Source organism: Cervus canadensis, chromosome 8 (assembly GCF_019320065.1).
Source record: "Cervus canadensis isolate Bull #8, Minnesota chromosome 8, ASM1932006v1, whole genome shotgun sequence".
In the NCBI taxonomy this organism is placed as follows: domain Eukaryota; kingdom Metazoa; phylum Chordata; class Mammalia; order Artiodactyla; family Cervidae; genus Cervus; species Cervus canadensis.
In genome coordinates this window covers 74,873,777-74,888,718 of record NC_057393.1, presented here as the reverse complement: position 1 = coordinate 74,888,718, position 14,942 = coordinate 74,873,777, and the positions used below count along the sequence as shown (strand labels likewise).

The following is a 14,942-nucleotide window of genomic DNA, read 5'->3' as shown; positions in this document are numbered from 1 at the left end:
ACTTGACAAAAAAAAAATTAACAAAACAACCCGCAAGTACATTTTTAAGTTACATTCTGAATACAATTGGTATAATTCAGACTTCTATTCAGACTACTGGGAAGGTCACTAGAGCAAAGGCACACTGTGAGAACCTCCTTCTCAGTGTGGGCCATTCTCTGCTCTTTTCACTTGTCCTGACAAATTTCTACAGTGAGTTTCATTATTAGCTCTTATTTTTCCCTACTGTTACATAATAAGTGCCCCTCAAAAGTTGAGGAAATATTTTTTTTAAATGGTGAAGAATAAAAGCAATTGAGAACAGCGATTATAACAGAAAAGCAAATATTACTACACACAAAATTGCCTATTAATAATCATAGGAGTTGCTTAGTGATGGGGCACAATATTTAAGCACTATCTCAACATAATAATTTGTCATTGATACATGGGTTTTATACAATTTTTCCCATGCTAAACAATGGTAAATAGACTCCCTATTAGTGTTTTAGTGCAAAATGTGTTATTTTCAGGAACAGATTATTGACAAGAAGTGGATAAGTGATGCAAGAGAGTGACGCTAGGTGCATCTGACACACAACAAGGCCATCAGTGTGGCAGGATTACAGTGACAGAGAGGGAGACACAATGTCTACATGCCGAGTACAGGCAGACACTCTAAACTGCAGGAGGGCATGCCCTGTGGGGCATGAAGAGGCCCCTGGATTTTATTCTGAGTGAGATAGGAAGCAAGTGGCAGGTTCTGAGCAGAGGCATGTGCTATGATCTGACTTGTACTTTTTAATGATCCCTCTGGCTGCCATGTAGACAAAAGACCACAGAGGCCAAGAGAGAAATGGAGATGCCAACCAGAAAGCTACCGCACCTCACCAGTCAAGAGTTGATGCAGGCCTGGGATAGGGCGGTAATTGATGGGATGGTGAGAAGTGGTAAGAGTTTTGATATATTCTAGAGTTGACCCAATGCGGACACGGGATGCAAAAGAAAGGAAAGAATCAAGGACAACTCCAAAGAGTTTGGCCTGAGCAACTAGAAAAAGGGAATTGTTATTAACTGCAAAGAGGCTGACTGAGAAAAGAAGAGATATGGGAAGTAAAAATTTAAGTTTTGAACAGATCAAGTTTGAGACTGGGTTGTAGGGTTGGCAGGTGGATAATGAATCTGGGGTTATGAGAGGAAAAAGTATTAAAGAATGAAATTTGGGAGTTACCAATATATAAATGATATTTAATGAAAGTTAGATAGTTAAATAAAATGTGACAACTGAGTATCTGGACACAGTACTCCATCATTTCAGATTAAGTTGAAGCACAATGAACAAAGGAGACAAGCAAGCAACAGTCACTGAGGCAGAAGAGAAATCACAAAAGTGGTATCCAAGGAAGCCAAGTTCAAAAAGTGTTCCAAGGAGAGTGATCAACTGTGTTGAATACTGAAAATTCCAGGAGGAGGAATACTGATAAATGACGATGGTATTTGGCAACATGTAGATCACTGCTGACCTTGATAAGAGCAGTTTCTACAGGATGGGATAGAAGTTAACATGTGAAACCTGACTGAACTGGTTCAAGAGAATGGGAGGACAGGAAGTAGAGACAGAGTATGTGAAAACTTTTCTGTAAAGGACAGCTGTGCAATGGGGCAAGAGAAATGCGAGGTACTTCAGCATGTTTATGTTTTTGGAAATGATGCAGCAGAAGAAAAACTGATGACAGAGAAGAACGAAGGGCATGTGCAGGAGCCAACTTTTGAGAACTTGAGAAGATGATCTAATGCACAGGTAGGTGGTCTCAGATGGAGTAAAGGCAGTTCAAAAGGAAGGAAAGCAGCAAATGAAGATACAAATGCCAGTAGGCTGATAGATTTGGTTGACAGAGGATATGCAAGTTCTCTTCTGATTACTTCAGCATCATCAATGCTGTATCAAATGAAGTCATCAGCTTTGACTATACTGACCTCTGTCAGCAAAGTGATGTCTCTGCTTTTTAATATGTTGTCTAGGTTTGTCACTGCTTTCCTTCCAAGGAGCAAGTGTCTTTAAAAGCTATGGTTTTTCCAGTAGTCACGTACAGATGTGAGAGTTGAACCATAAAGAAGTCTGAGTGCCAAAGAATTAATGCTTTCAAACTGTGTGCTGGAGAAGATTCTTCAGAGTACCATGGGCTACAAGGAGATCAAGCCAGTCAATCCTAAAGAAAATCAGCCCTGAATATTCATTTGAAGGACTGTTGCTGAAGCTGAAGCTCCAATACTGTGGCTACCTAATGCAAAGAGCCAATGCACTAGAGAAGACCCTGATGCTGGAAAAGATTGAAGGCAAAAGAAGAAAGGGTCAGAGAGAATGTGATGGTTAGATAGCATCACCAACTTAATGGATACGAATCTAAGCAAACTTCAGGAGATAGTGGAGCACACAGGAGACTGGAATGTACGTACGTTCATGGGGTCACAAAGAGTCCAACATGACTCAGCAACTGAATAACAACATCAGCTTTGAATAAGGAGTGGAAAAGGAGGTTCTATAAGATAGAGTAATGTAATGTGAAATACTTATTCTGACGAGAGGTAAAGTGAAACGCTGTGGACACTTAGGACGATTGCTCATGTTGGAACTCCCTTAAGATCAGTGATCCCTCTAAAGTGAGACCAGACAGTATTATTATTCTCGTTTCCCCATCTATCCCTGAGTGCAGGTGCAGAGGAGCTAAAGGCAGGATTTAACCAAGCCAGTCAATCCTAAAGGAAATCAGTCCTGAACACTCATTGGAAGGACTGATGCTGAAGCTTAAATACCAATACTTTGGCCACCTGATGCGAAGAACTAACTCATTGGAAAAGACTCTGATGCTGGGAAAGATTGAAGGCAGGAGGAGAAGGGGATGACAGAGGATGAGATGGTTGGATGGCATCACTGATTTGATGGACATGAGTTTGAGTAAGCTCTGGGAGTTGTTGATGGACAGGGAAGCCTGGTGTGCAGCAGTCCATGGGATCACAGAGAGTCGGACATGACTGATTGAACTGAACTGAAGTTTCTCCAAGGTAAGTATAATAAAAGGAGAGAAATAATAGAATTAATGAATTTAAGCTAATTGAATGAAGGAATTTAAGCTAACTGGAGTCAGAATATTGAACAGAGAAAGCTGGAAATGTGGGAGGTGGTAGATATCGTTGGATATTACTACAGAGACCATGTGCAATTATTAGTAATGACAAGATCTAGGGTACAACTGTGGGATGGATGGCTAAAACAGGCACAAGATCACCAGAGGCAAGGAAGTCATGAAACTTAGAGGTCAAGGTATTAGATGAACAGTCTGTATGTATTTTAAATTCATCAAGAAATATTGTCTGAAATGGTAAAAGGCAGAGACTGGGAGAGAAAGAGAAAGAAGATACTTCAGAGTTTTACTTTTAGGAGTGATGTAATTTATTCTCACTGACCACTAAAAGTATTAAAGTATTCTTCACATCAAGAATAGCACCATTTTGATACACAATGGAATATGAAATACTGCTTTTAGTGTACACAGGAAGTAGCTATGTTATAGGCTGTGCATTTGTACCAAGTGCATTGCAGAGGTGGCAACCTGTGTGGCAGAATAGGCTAAAATTGTGTGATGACCCAAATATATGTTGAATTTTTTCTCAGGCCTTATAAAATAATTGTGGTTAAGACATCTTCTCCTCAACTATTTGAGATAAATACATAATATTTACATTTGCCTCTGTTTCCAATGAATTACACATCTTAAAATAACAATACAACAAAAGTTATTGATAACCTCCCCTAAGAATAAACTATGATAGAACCAATTGATAGATAATGTGGTCATTAAAATGATCATATAAAGACTCTGTAATAACTCAAGGAAAAAATGTATGGGTGTATATACACACACACACATATATATGAATGTATAGCATAATTAAGAATATATATATATCTCTCTCTCACAAAGCTAGTAACTTTAAAACCTGGAGGAAATATATCAGTTCAAAATTATAAAAAGCAAGCACAAGCTGGAATCAAGATTGCTGGGAGAAATATCAATAATCTCAGATATGCAGATGATACCACCCTCATGGCAAAGTGAAGAAGAACTAGAGAGCCTCTTGATGAAAGTGAAAGAGGAGAGTGAAAAAGTTGGCTTAAAACTCAACATTCGAATAACTAAGATCATGGCATCTGGTCCCATCACTTCATGGCAAATAGATGGGAAAACAATGAGAGACTTCATTTTGGGGGCTACAAAACCACTACAGATGGTGACTGCAGCCATGAAATTAAAAGGCACCTGCTCCTTGGAAGAAAAGCTCTGACAAACCTAGACAGCATATTAAAAAGCAGAGAAATTACTTTGTCAACAAAGGTCCGTCTAGTCAAGGCTATTGTTTTTCCAGAAGTCATGTATGCATGTGACAGTTGGACTATAAAGAAAGCTGAGTGACGAATTATTGATGCTTTTGAATTGTGGTGTTGGAGAAGACTCTTGAGAGTCCCTTGGACTACAAAGCGATCCAACCAGTCAATACTAAAGGAAATCAGTCCTGAATGTTCATTGGAAGGACTGGTGCTGAAGCTGAAATTCCAATACTTTGGCCACCTGATGTGAAGAACTGACTCATTGGAAAAGACCCTAATGCTAGGAAAGAATGAAGGCAGGAGGAGAATGGAACAACAGAGGATGAGATGGTTGGAGGGCATCACCAACTCGATGGACATGAGCTTGAGCAAGTTCTGGGAGTTGGTGATGGACAGGGAGACCTGAGGTGCTGCAGTCCATGGTGTCACAAAGAGTCGGAAACAACTGAGCGAGTGAAGTGAACTGAACTGATTTGATCTATAAAGTGAAAGTGAAAGTCACTCAGGCATTTCCGACTCTGTGACCGCATGGACTATACAGTCTATGGCATTCTCCAGGTCAGAATACTGGGGTGGGAACCTTTCCCTTCTCCAGGGGATCTTCCCAACCAAGGGATCACACCCAGGTTTCCCGCATTGCAGGCAGATTCTATACCAGCTGAGCCACAAGGGAAACCCAAGAACACGGGAGTGGGTAGCCTATCCCTTCTCTAGCAGATCTTTCCTGACCCAGGAATCAAACTGGGGTCTCCTGCATTGCAGGCAGATTCTTTACCAATTGAGCAATCAGGGAAGCCCATTCGATCTATAATAAACTGCATGCATTTTTTTCTCTTTCTAGATTCTATTTCTAAAGTTTATATTACTTTTATAATGAAATAACTGGGGCTTCCCCAATGGCTCAGCAGGTAAAGAATCCACCTGCAATGCAGGAAACACAGGAGATACAGGTTTGATCCCTGGGTCAGGAAGATTCCCTGGAGGAGGAAATGGCAAACTGCTCCAGTATTCTTGCCTGAAAAATCCCATGGACAGAGGAGTTTGGCAGGCTACAGTCCATGGGGTCACAAAGAGTCGGACATGACTGAGCAACTAAGCGCACACACAATGAAATAAACAATGCTGTAGGATTTGTGAAGTAGCAGGATGAAAACCCTCCCCTAAAAATCAAAACATGCAAAGCATTATAATACTACACCTACCTATATGCCTGTAGCTAGCAAGTAGTACACTGGAAACAGAATCCCACTATACTACACTTACCACCACTACCCTTTATATTTCATTAATAGTTTAATTAAGGTACTTGTCTATTAAAACAGATACTTACTATCTTTTACTATTGCAAAAATTTTGAGTGCAGGAAACATGGCTTACTAACTTCATGGGAAATAGATGGGGAAACAGTGGAAACAGTGTCAGACTTTATTTTTAGGGGCTCCAAAATCACTGCAGATGGTGATTGCAGCCATGAAATTAAAAGACGCTTACTCCTTGGAAGGAAAGTTATGACCAACCTAGATAGCATATTAAAAAGTAAAGACATTACTCTGTCAACCAAGGTCCATTTTAGTCAAGGCTATGGTTTTTCCGGTGGTCATGTACAGATGTGAGAGTTGGACTGTGAAGGAAGCTGAGCACCGAAGAACTGATGCTTTTGAACTGTGGTGTTGGAGAAGACTCTTGAGAGTCCCTTGGACTGCAAGGAGATCCAACCAGTCCATCCTAAAGGAGATCAGTCCTGGGTGTTCATTGGAAGGACTGATGCTGAAGCTGAAACTCCAATATTTGGCCCACCTCATGTGAAGAGTTGACTCATTGGAAAAGACCCTGATGCTAGGAGGGATTGGGGGCAGGAGGAGAAGGGGACGACAGAGGATGAGATGGCTGGATGGCATCACCGACTCAACGGACATGAGTTTGAGTAAACTCCGGAGTTGGTGATGGACAGGGAGGTCTGACGTGCTGCGATTCATGGGGTTGCAAAGAGTCGGACACAACTGAGCGACTGAACTGAACTGAACCAAACCTTTAAGTCCAAAGTGCCACATGATACAACTGCTGAATAATCATTTCTAAGATAATTAAATGAATGAATAAATAAAATTATACCCCATAGCTGAGTAATTCCTTAGTTAATTTTAAGCACTGCATCATCTTTCACACTACCAAACCATCAATATCACTGTTCCTCAAAACATAAATAATCCAGTTATTCTGCACAATGATATTTGTTTTATAACTTTAATTTAAAATGTAGTATAATAGCTTATTTTTTTAGTTAATATTTAGCTAATTTTTAGTTAATGCCTTTCTGTCAAGTAAATAATCACTCTCAATTTTACTAGTTTCCACAAGATAATTGTTTAAAATGATGTATATTTACACAATAAAGAATAATGTACTAATTGGTTCTCAAGGTACATAAAATAGTTAATTCAGCTATTAGAAACACTGGGAAAAATCTAGTTACAGGAATTTCAATAAGCTAAATTCCACAAATAAAACGAATAAATGAATCACACCAGGGAGCATGCTAAGAATTACCAAAAATGTTCACTGTCTTCTTTCAGATCAAACAATACTTTATGATGATATTTCAAGTTACTTCATTTTTAAACCATGACTAATTACAATGCCAATGCTTCCAAAATCAACAATGATCTCACTTTTAAAGCATTCTTGTCAGGATAACATTTTCTTACTAAAACATTACACTCATTCTTTTAAGCCAACCCTAATATTGAGTTCCCAAAAGTTTAATCAGCTACATTTTTTTTTTAACAAATAGGCCAATTGTTGTAACATTTGATGCAGCAAGGGTTCCAAAAACATTATGAAAAAATAAATGACTACCTTAGATGGAAGTCTGAAAAAAAAATACTCTTTTGTAAGGAAGAACAGCTATATTTGGTCACATGACATATTACTAGAGAAGATATATTTTGCCCATTTTGGTTAAAAATTAAAAGCTATGTTAGGAATCTTCTCATTCAACTAAATCACTATTAAAGAAATAAAAATTGACCTTTTAGGCATTTTGATCACTACTGCTATTCTGAAATAGCAGTACCTGGTGCTACTGAAATACCCTGGTAGGAACCAGGGTGCTGAAGAGGTCAGTTAAGGAAGGATCAGGTAAGACTGGTCCTGGACTATGAGTTTAACTTGGTACACTCAGCATTCACACCAAAAGCTCAAAAGAAATGCTGGTATTAAAAGAATACAAGTAGGTGAAATGCTATAAAAGGTTTTACCCTATCTTTTGATCAGCTTTAATGATATAAATAAGCAAATTCCATACAAGTTTCATGGGAAATGGTGATAAGGAAAACTGATATTTTGATTTAGGTATAAACCAAATAGAATTATCCCTGGGTCATGAAGATTCCCTGGAGAAGGAAATGGTAACCCACTCCAGTATTCTTGCCTGTGAAATCCCATGGACAAAGAAGCCTGATGGGCTACAGTCCACAGGATCACAAAAGCCTTAGCGACTTAGCTACTAACAAACACTAACTTAGCTACTACTAACACAAAAGACTTAGCGACTAACAACAACAAAATAGAATGACAAACCTGAAAAGAAGAATAAACACTTCAAGACAAACATGTCAGTCCCTGTTACAAAAAACTTAATATCAATAATGTTATTCTCAAAAACACTTCCAGGCATTGAAGAGGAGTATAGGTTAAATATAAGTTATACTATCACTTAGATTATCTTCTATGAAATTATAATCATTGTATTTAAATTTTAAAATTTGTCTACATTTTTAAATATAGTTTTATTTATTTATTGGCTATGCTGGGTCTTTGTTGCTGTGTGGGCTCTTCTCTAGTTGTGGTGCGTGGGGACCACTCTTCACTGTGGTTTGTGGGCTTCTCGTTGCCCGCAGTGGCTTCTCTTGTTGGGGAGCACAGGCTCTGGGGCACACGAGCTGCAGTACTTGTAGCAAGTGGGTTCGTGCATGGGCTTAGTTGTTCTGCAGCCTGTGGGATCCTCCCAAACCAGGGATCAAACCTGTGTCTTCTGCATTGGCAGGTGGATTCTTTACCACTAAGCCACCAGGGAAGACCCTGTCTACATTTTATAATCCTAGGACGGTTTCTTCATGTAGTGCTTCAGCATGAATTTTTTAAATAAAATTTTTCAGAAAAAGCATTGATCGCAGAACAGTAAAAATAGTAACAATAATGGTAAGAGCTACATTCATTAAATGCTTAGAACATACCAAGTTCATGAATTATCTTTCTGAATCTCATAATGATCCTATGGAGCTAAATATTATTCCATTATTATTATTCCCTTTTTACAGAGGGAAAAAGAAAAACCCAGAGAGTATATTAATTGGTTCTGGGTCACACAAATAATGACAGGATAAAAAAATCAAGTACTGAAACCATGAAGTTTTGAACTGTGTGAAAACCCCACTTATTGTTTTTACATGCTTGAAAGGTACAGGAAACTCTAAAATGTCTCTAAGGAGAGACTTCTATACTTGATCGTAGCCAAAAGGCCAAGAAGTGATCTAAGGAGCCTTCTAAAAATAAATGATTGTATCTAAGCAACCTTACCCTTCATATTAGAAAACTGAGGCCCAGGAAATAATGTAACTTGTTCAGGACGCTACTAATGCTGTCATTTTCTAAATAAAAATTTTGCTGCTTAAAAACATTTTAAAACTATTGAATTTGGTGATTATCTCTAAGGTCTCTTTCAATTCTAAAACCTATGTTTCAAACTATAAATATAATTGCTCATTTATTCATCAAAAAGTATGGTTTCATTACCTTACAGTTGAATTAAAACATTTTCTAGCAAATACTTGATATAATCTTAATCTAGAAAAGTTTTAAGTTGGCCTTAAAATTCTAAAGAGGGAAAATTAAAGGGTCTCCCTTCCTCCTTTTTAATAACATTTATATTATAAAGACATATCTTCTATGACTTCTTCTTCAATATCTATATCTTCTTCAATAGAGGGGACCCAGTCAAGAATCATGAAATCAATTTAATGATTCATAAACAGCATTTTTTAAAAACTGAAGATACCTAGAAAAAAAGGAGTCTAATGGCTATACTATAAATAGCAAGAGCTAAGTATTGTTTCATGAAACCTGACTGCTGATGGTACTGTGTATTCAGTAATGATATAAAATGCATTTCTTACTCATGGTCTCAATCAAAATAAACTGAAAGCCACAATGCTAAAATCCCAAGGCATTTTTCACATGTAATATAACTGATATGATCTACAGGATCTACACCTAAAATATTTTGCTTTATAATTATAGTAAAATTATTGACATGGTGAAGAGCCAACATGCAAAGAAATTCTAGGAATGCTGCCTGTACAACAGTTTTCCTAAGAAAGAAAGATAAAACTGCTTGTAAAGCAACAAACACAATGTTTAAAGAAAGTATCTGAAAGAAACCAGGGCTCCTTGCAGAGGTGGTGATTCTAAGTGTGAGCTGAAAAATAAAACATGAACACAGAACATTTTCCCTGGTCACAAAACAAAGAAGCTAATTAGAGGTTGTGTGTGTGCTAAGTCGCTTCAGTCATGTCCAACTCTGCGACCCTACGGACTGCAGACTGCCAGGCTCCTCTGATTAGGTTGTGTCAAAAAGATGCTGAGTTGGTTTAAAGGTTTCCCATTGATCAAAGATGGGGCAATTTAGCTTCGAAGAGAATAACAACTGCATTAGATTGAAACACAAATACATAAAACTTCAGGAGTTCAAATAAAACAAAACACTAATCACCTCCATGCAAGGATATCAAATTATTATTCTAAAATTGGATAAATAAGGCTTCCCTCATGGCTCAGAAAGTAAAATTGGGTAAATAAAAGAATCAAGTGTATTTTTTCCTCCTTTTCCCTCATCAATTTTTCGCATTTATATAGAGTTCATGAAGGAAAGTTATTCTTTGAGAGAATTCCAGATTTAAAAATAAATGCACAATATTGTAAAGCAATTATCCTTCAATTAAAAATAAATAAATTTTAAAAAATGACTGCATATAGAAAAATAAATAAATACAGGACAAATTTAGAAAGCCACTAAATTATAATCTTGAATGTAATAAAGATCAGTCACAGCTGCTAAAACTATTAGATACAACATTGATAGGGAACTTGACAATGGATGTATCAGGCTAACAACACCTGAACCCACTGATCAGTTTTAACACAGCTGAAAGTGAAACAAGACCTACAAATGGGATACAGTAGAAAGTACATATAATCAATATGAAATATTATTGCCCTAAAAGAGAATCTGAAACTAATCAGTCCTCTAGATCTAACTGTAAGCTACAGGAACACAGAGGATAGAAAAAAGTGTTTTAAAAAGACCACAAAGATGTAATCAGATAAATTGAAAATATGGGAAATCTACAAGATCTAGCTTCTTCAATAAATGATGGCAAAGAAACAGAAAATTGTTAAAGATTAAAAGAAACTTAAAAGATTCACGTAAATGCAATGTAACAGACCTTGTTTGGACCTTGATATGCACAAATCAGAACAGAACTTCAGAATTGGGGCAATTTGAACAAAGAATGGTTATAAGATTATATTTAGGACTAATTTTCTATTTTGTTAGGTGTGATAATGGTAATGTGATTTTGTTATAGTAAAATATTTTTAAAAATCTGTAAGACTGAAAGCATGACATATATTCAGAAATTCAATAGTAGATTGATACGGAGCAAACAGTTTGATTTATAGCTAGTCCCTTTTCAAGAAAAAAATTTCATCTTTCTGCTAGATCTTGGAATTTCAAATCACTAAAAACACACTGTCACCGAACTTTCTACTTTCAAAGGAACATACCACCTCGGCTGGGTAAATGTCAGACAACCAAGTTTTGTTACTGCTCCAGGATGTCTTTTCTCATTTAACATGTAAACATATTCACCACATACAATACTCTAAAATGTCACAAATACATAATTATACTATGTCTCTATAAATATTGTATTAGAAAACTTACTAAATAGCAGAACTGAAGGACAAGCACATTTCATGATCTTCTTGAAGCACTGAACTGATTTTTTTCCCTGTAGCTTTGCTTATAGATGTTTTCAGTTTCTTAGCTAATTTTTTTGATGTGTTAGTTATAGAAGATTCTTCTGCACAGCAACTATATACTTCCACCTTTATCTGAAAGTCTGGCCCTGCTTCATTACTAAAAACAAGGGCAATCATAATGTTAGAAATTTAACTTAGGAGAAAATAAAATTACAACACACTCTGATGTTTTCATAACTTTTCAAAGCAGCATTTGGAACAGGTTTATGTTAATATATATTAATGAGACAGAATCTCCCTGAGTTTATTTAGTATCTAAATGACCTGAGAGGGTCACTGCAACTTCTAGAGCTACCAGCTGCTAAAGTAGGGCAATTTTAACTCAGTGTAAACAATATATTCAGGCAAATTACTTAAAGAAAAAGAATAAAATGCCCTGGTTGTTTTGTTGCCAATGCTATTGTTCTTTTTCAGTTCCTTAATAAAATTATTTTAAGGCATTTACATTATATGTGTGATTTCCTGAAATGACCATTCCTCAAAAGGAAAAAGATATGAAAACAAAAAGGAAAGAAAATTAAATAAAAGGTTTCTTCTGCTGAAACCTTTAGTTTTCATGTCTTTTTCATAAAGTGCTTACAGTCCACTCAACAATGTGCCCCTCCTTCCTGCTCCACCTTTGTACCTAATAACTAACAATTCACTATTTGGTTATACAGGAAAAAACAAACGAATATAAAGAGATATACTTCACAAAACATTAGATGTATCTGTAAAAATGCACAATGCTACAACAAATAAACTCTGTGCATTAGCACCCAGCATAAATATAAATATTACCAATCTTAAAAAAGAGAGAGAGGGAGAGAGACTTCAAGGCATGAACTCCTTGAGGTGGAGTGAAGTCTTGGTAATCTTTGTATTCTTAATCTAGCATAAAATATATTCAGTATGTATTAAAACAATATGCAGAAAATCTGCAATGTCAAGACTGGCTTTGTTCTTTCTCAGACACAATGAACTCTCTTTACTATAAAAGACTGTGGTGATATTACTGCTAATAAAATATACTTAAAATTGCAAAAGAGGTCCATCAGCAGATTTTGCCTGTAAAGGAAGATCCATCAGTCTCAGAGATTTTAAATACACAGCATAGACTTTTTAAGATTTAAATAGCCAATCTATAGTTTGAATAAATCCAAGGAATAATTGGATTTGAAATACTTTTATAGTTTATTACTTGGCAACTTTTAAACATACAGTATTCCTGGTAATGACTAACAAATGTCAATATTTAGAGAAAAACCAGGGATTCATAAATACTGAATACTTATTAAAACAATCATAACAAAAAGCACATTTTAAAACAACATTTAGAACATTTGTGAGCAGTTATTTTTAGAACAATTTGAAACACTTACAGAATTATTAAAAAGTTATAAATCATGAGCTGTCTTCCCAAGGAACTTGCACTATTCTGTGAAAAAAATGATCATTTTTTTCTTTGTGGTGAAAATAAACAAAAGCAAATTGTTGGAGTCCATTAACAGGACAGTTTTGCCATGAAAAAATGCTCTATAATAGTTGATAATGGAAATAAACATATTTAGATAAATAATAAAAATTAATTTTTTAGTCTCCATTATGTAAACATTTGGCAATATTTGGGGGATCCTAAGTAAATTCCTTTGGTTCAACAGAGCTTATAAGATGGCCCACACTACTAATTACACAAAAAAATGTACTTTATTTTCTGTGTTGCACAATTACTTAGGGGACAGTGGACCAAAGCCCCAAAACATGGTTGCAATAGTTCTTTTTTTAATGCTACATGAGTGGCAAAACTAGTCCTTTCAAACTCAACTGTGTATAGTTCCATAACTAAAGATTGGAAAAAACATATATGTTGATTTCATTTTAATTGATAAGTAGTTACTAGTATTTCAATACGAAGATACTGTCTTTGAAACCCTGTAAGAAATATAAATCACATACTGATTTAAGGCCAAAAGAAAAAAATGCCAGGAAAAACTTATATTAGTTAAAAATGATTTCTATGGCTACCGGAGGAGTTCTTTCTGATTCTATATTATGACCACAATAAAATAAGCCTGTAAAAGGGCAGGGGCAATAAAAATGGCCCTGAGGATCACACAAGTTTTTACTGTTTTGGAGTACATGAAAGAAGTGCACCATAAGAAAAAGAACATCTTGAAATTTTACTAAAGTTGTTTTCCTACAGTACATATTTCAGAACTATCTAATAAAGTTGTTACACTATTTTAGTATTTCTGTAAGTAAATCTCCTATATGAGATGTAAGAATCTGTTTTATGCTCAAACTCACTCTATATAAAATCACGTTGTAATGATATGCCATTGTATTCATAGTTTTACTACAAATATTATATGATTTCCACTTTATTTGACATTAGAAAAATTTCAAATCCAGAAATGGCTTTTAAATAATGCAACGTTCAAAATCAATTTGAACAGTTAAAGATTTTAATGCTTCAAAAATAAGTCAATAATTTTGCCTTCCTCTGAAAAGGGTAGAATTTTAGGTTCTTTTCCTTCAATTAAGATTAAAAAAATACTTACAATATGGTCACATTTTCAAAACATATATCTGTGATTGTTTTATCCACAATTACCATCTCAGTATCAAAAACTTCAGCTCCCATTTTGAATAAACAAAAAATGGCATAGTGCTGTGATCCTAGAGAAGAAAAATATTAAAACAATGACTCGTGATAAATCATGCCTATTTTACGTCAAAATCTACTTGAAAATGAAAAAAATAGCCTAAATATTTGTTAATAGATTCTTATTTTCACACATTGTACACTGTAATCCTTTAATTTTTTATTGAAACTGTTTTGTTAGTATATATTAATTGCTTGCTCAACTAAAATACAACTGAGTATCAAAAAATAAAGTTAAAAATATAGGCCTAAAGTAACCACCAAACTCATAAATTTATTCCTAGGAAACTCCTTAAGCTTTAATTAATAGCAAATTTTGCACTACATATATACTATTACCCCTGTCATTTTGGCTTCCAAATATACTTAATAAAAATAAGTTTTCTATTTTAAGAGGTTAGGAGCAGACACATTAACAACAAAACATTTTCCACCAAACAGAGAGGGGGGAAACTACAAAAACAAAAAAAAGTAGAGATGTGAACACAAAAACCATAGCTTCTGGACCTTCTAAATTAATATATCTATATATTTTTAAAGCATTTGGTGATTAAAAGACTAAATCCTCATTACTGAGAAAATGGAGCTCTTCAGATAAACTTAATTCTCTATAGTAATCAGAAAGATACACTTAATTCCCACATGTATTCCTTTATAAACTAAATTATAGTTCTTAAATGAATAACAAATATACTAACCTGATTTTGTATTTTTCATATAAAACTAATTATGCTCAATATGATTCAGGCTCAAAGTATGAGGAACAAAGCTATCATAATAGACAAGAAAGATAAAGGATTGTCATAACTTTTCTGCATTGCCTCTAACAGC

The 14,942-nt window shown here is 35.4% G+C and overlaps 1 protein-coding gene across 3 annotated transcripts in view; it reads right to left on the bottom strand.

Annotated features, from left to right (window-relative positions):
- RTKN2 (rhotekin 2) overlaps positions 1-14,942 on the bottom strand; it is a 100,845-nt gene that overhangs the window by 45,491 nt on the left and 40,412 nt on the right. For 2 of the 3 annotated variants that reach the window (XM_043476865.1, XM_043476867.1), the window contains 2 exons: positions 14,008-14,125; positions 11,370-11,564 (listed from right to left, as the gene is read on the bottom strand). In XM_043476865.1, coding sequence (XP_043332800.1) covers positions 11,370-11,564; positions 14,008-14,125 — 313 coding nt within the window. The remainder of the gene's footprint in view (positions 1-11,369; positions 11,565-14,007; positions 14,126-14,942) is intronic. The other variant, XM_043476866.1, reaches the window with a different exon arrangement.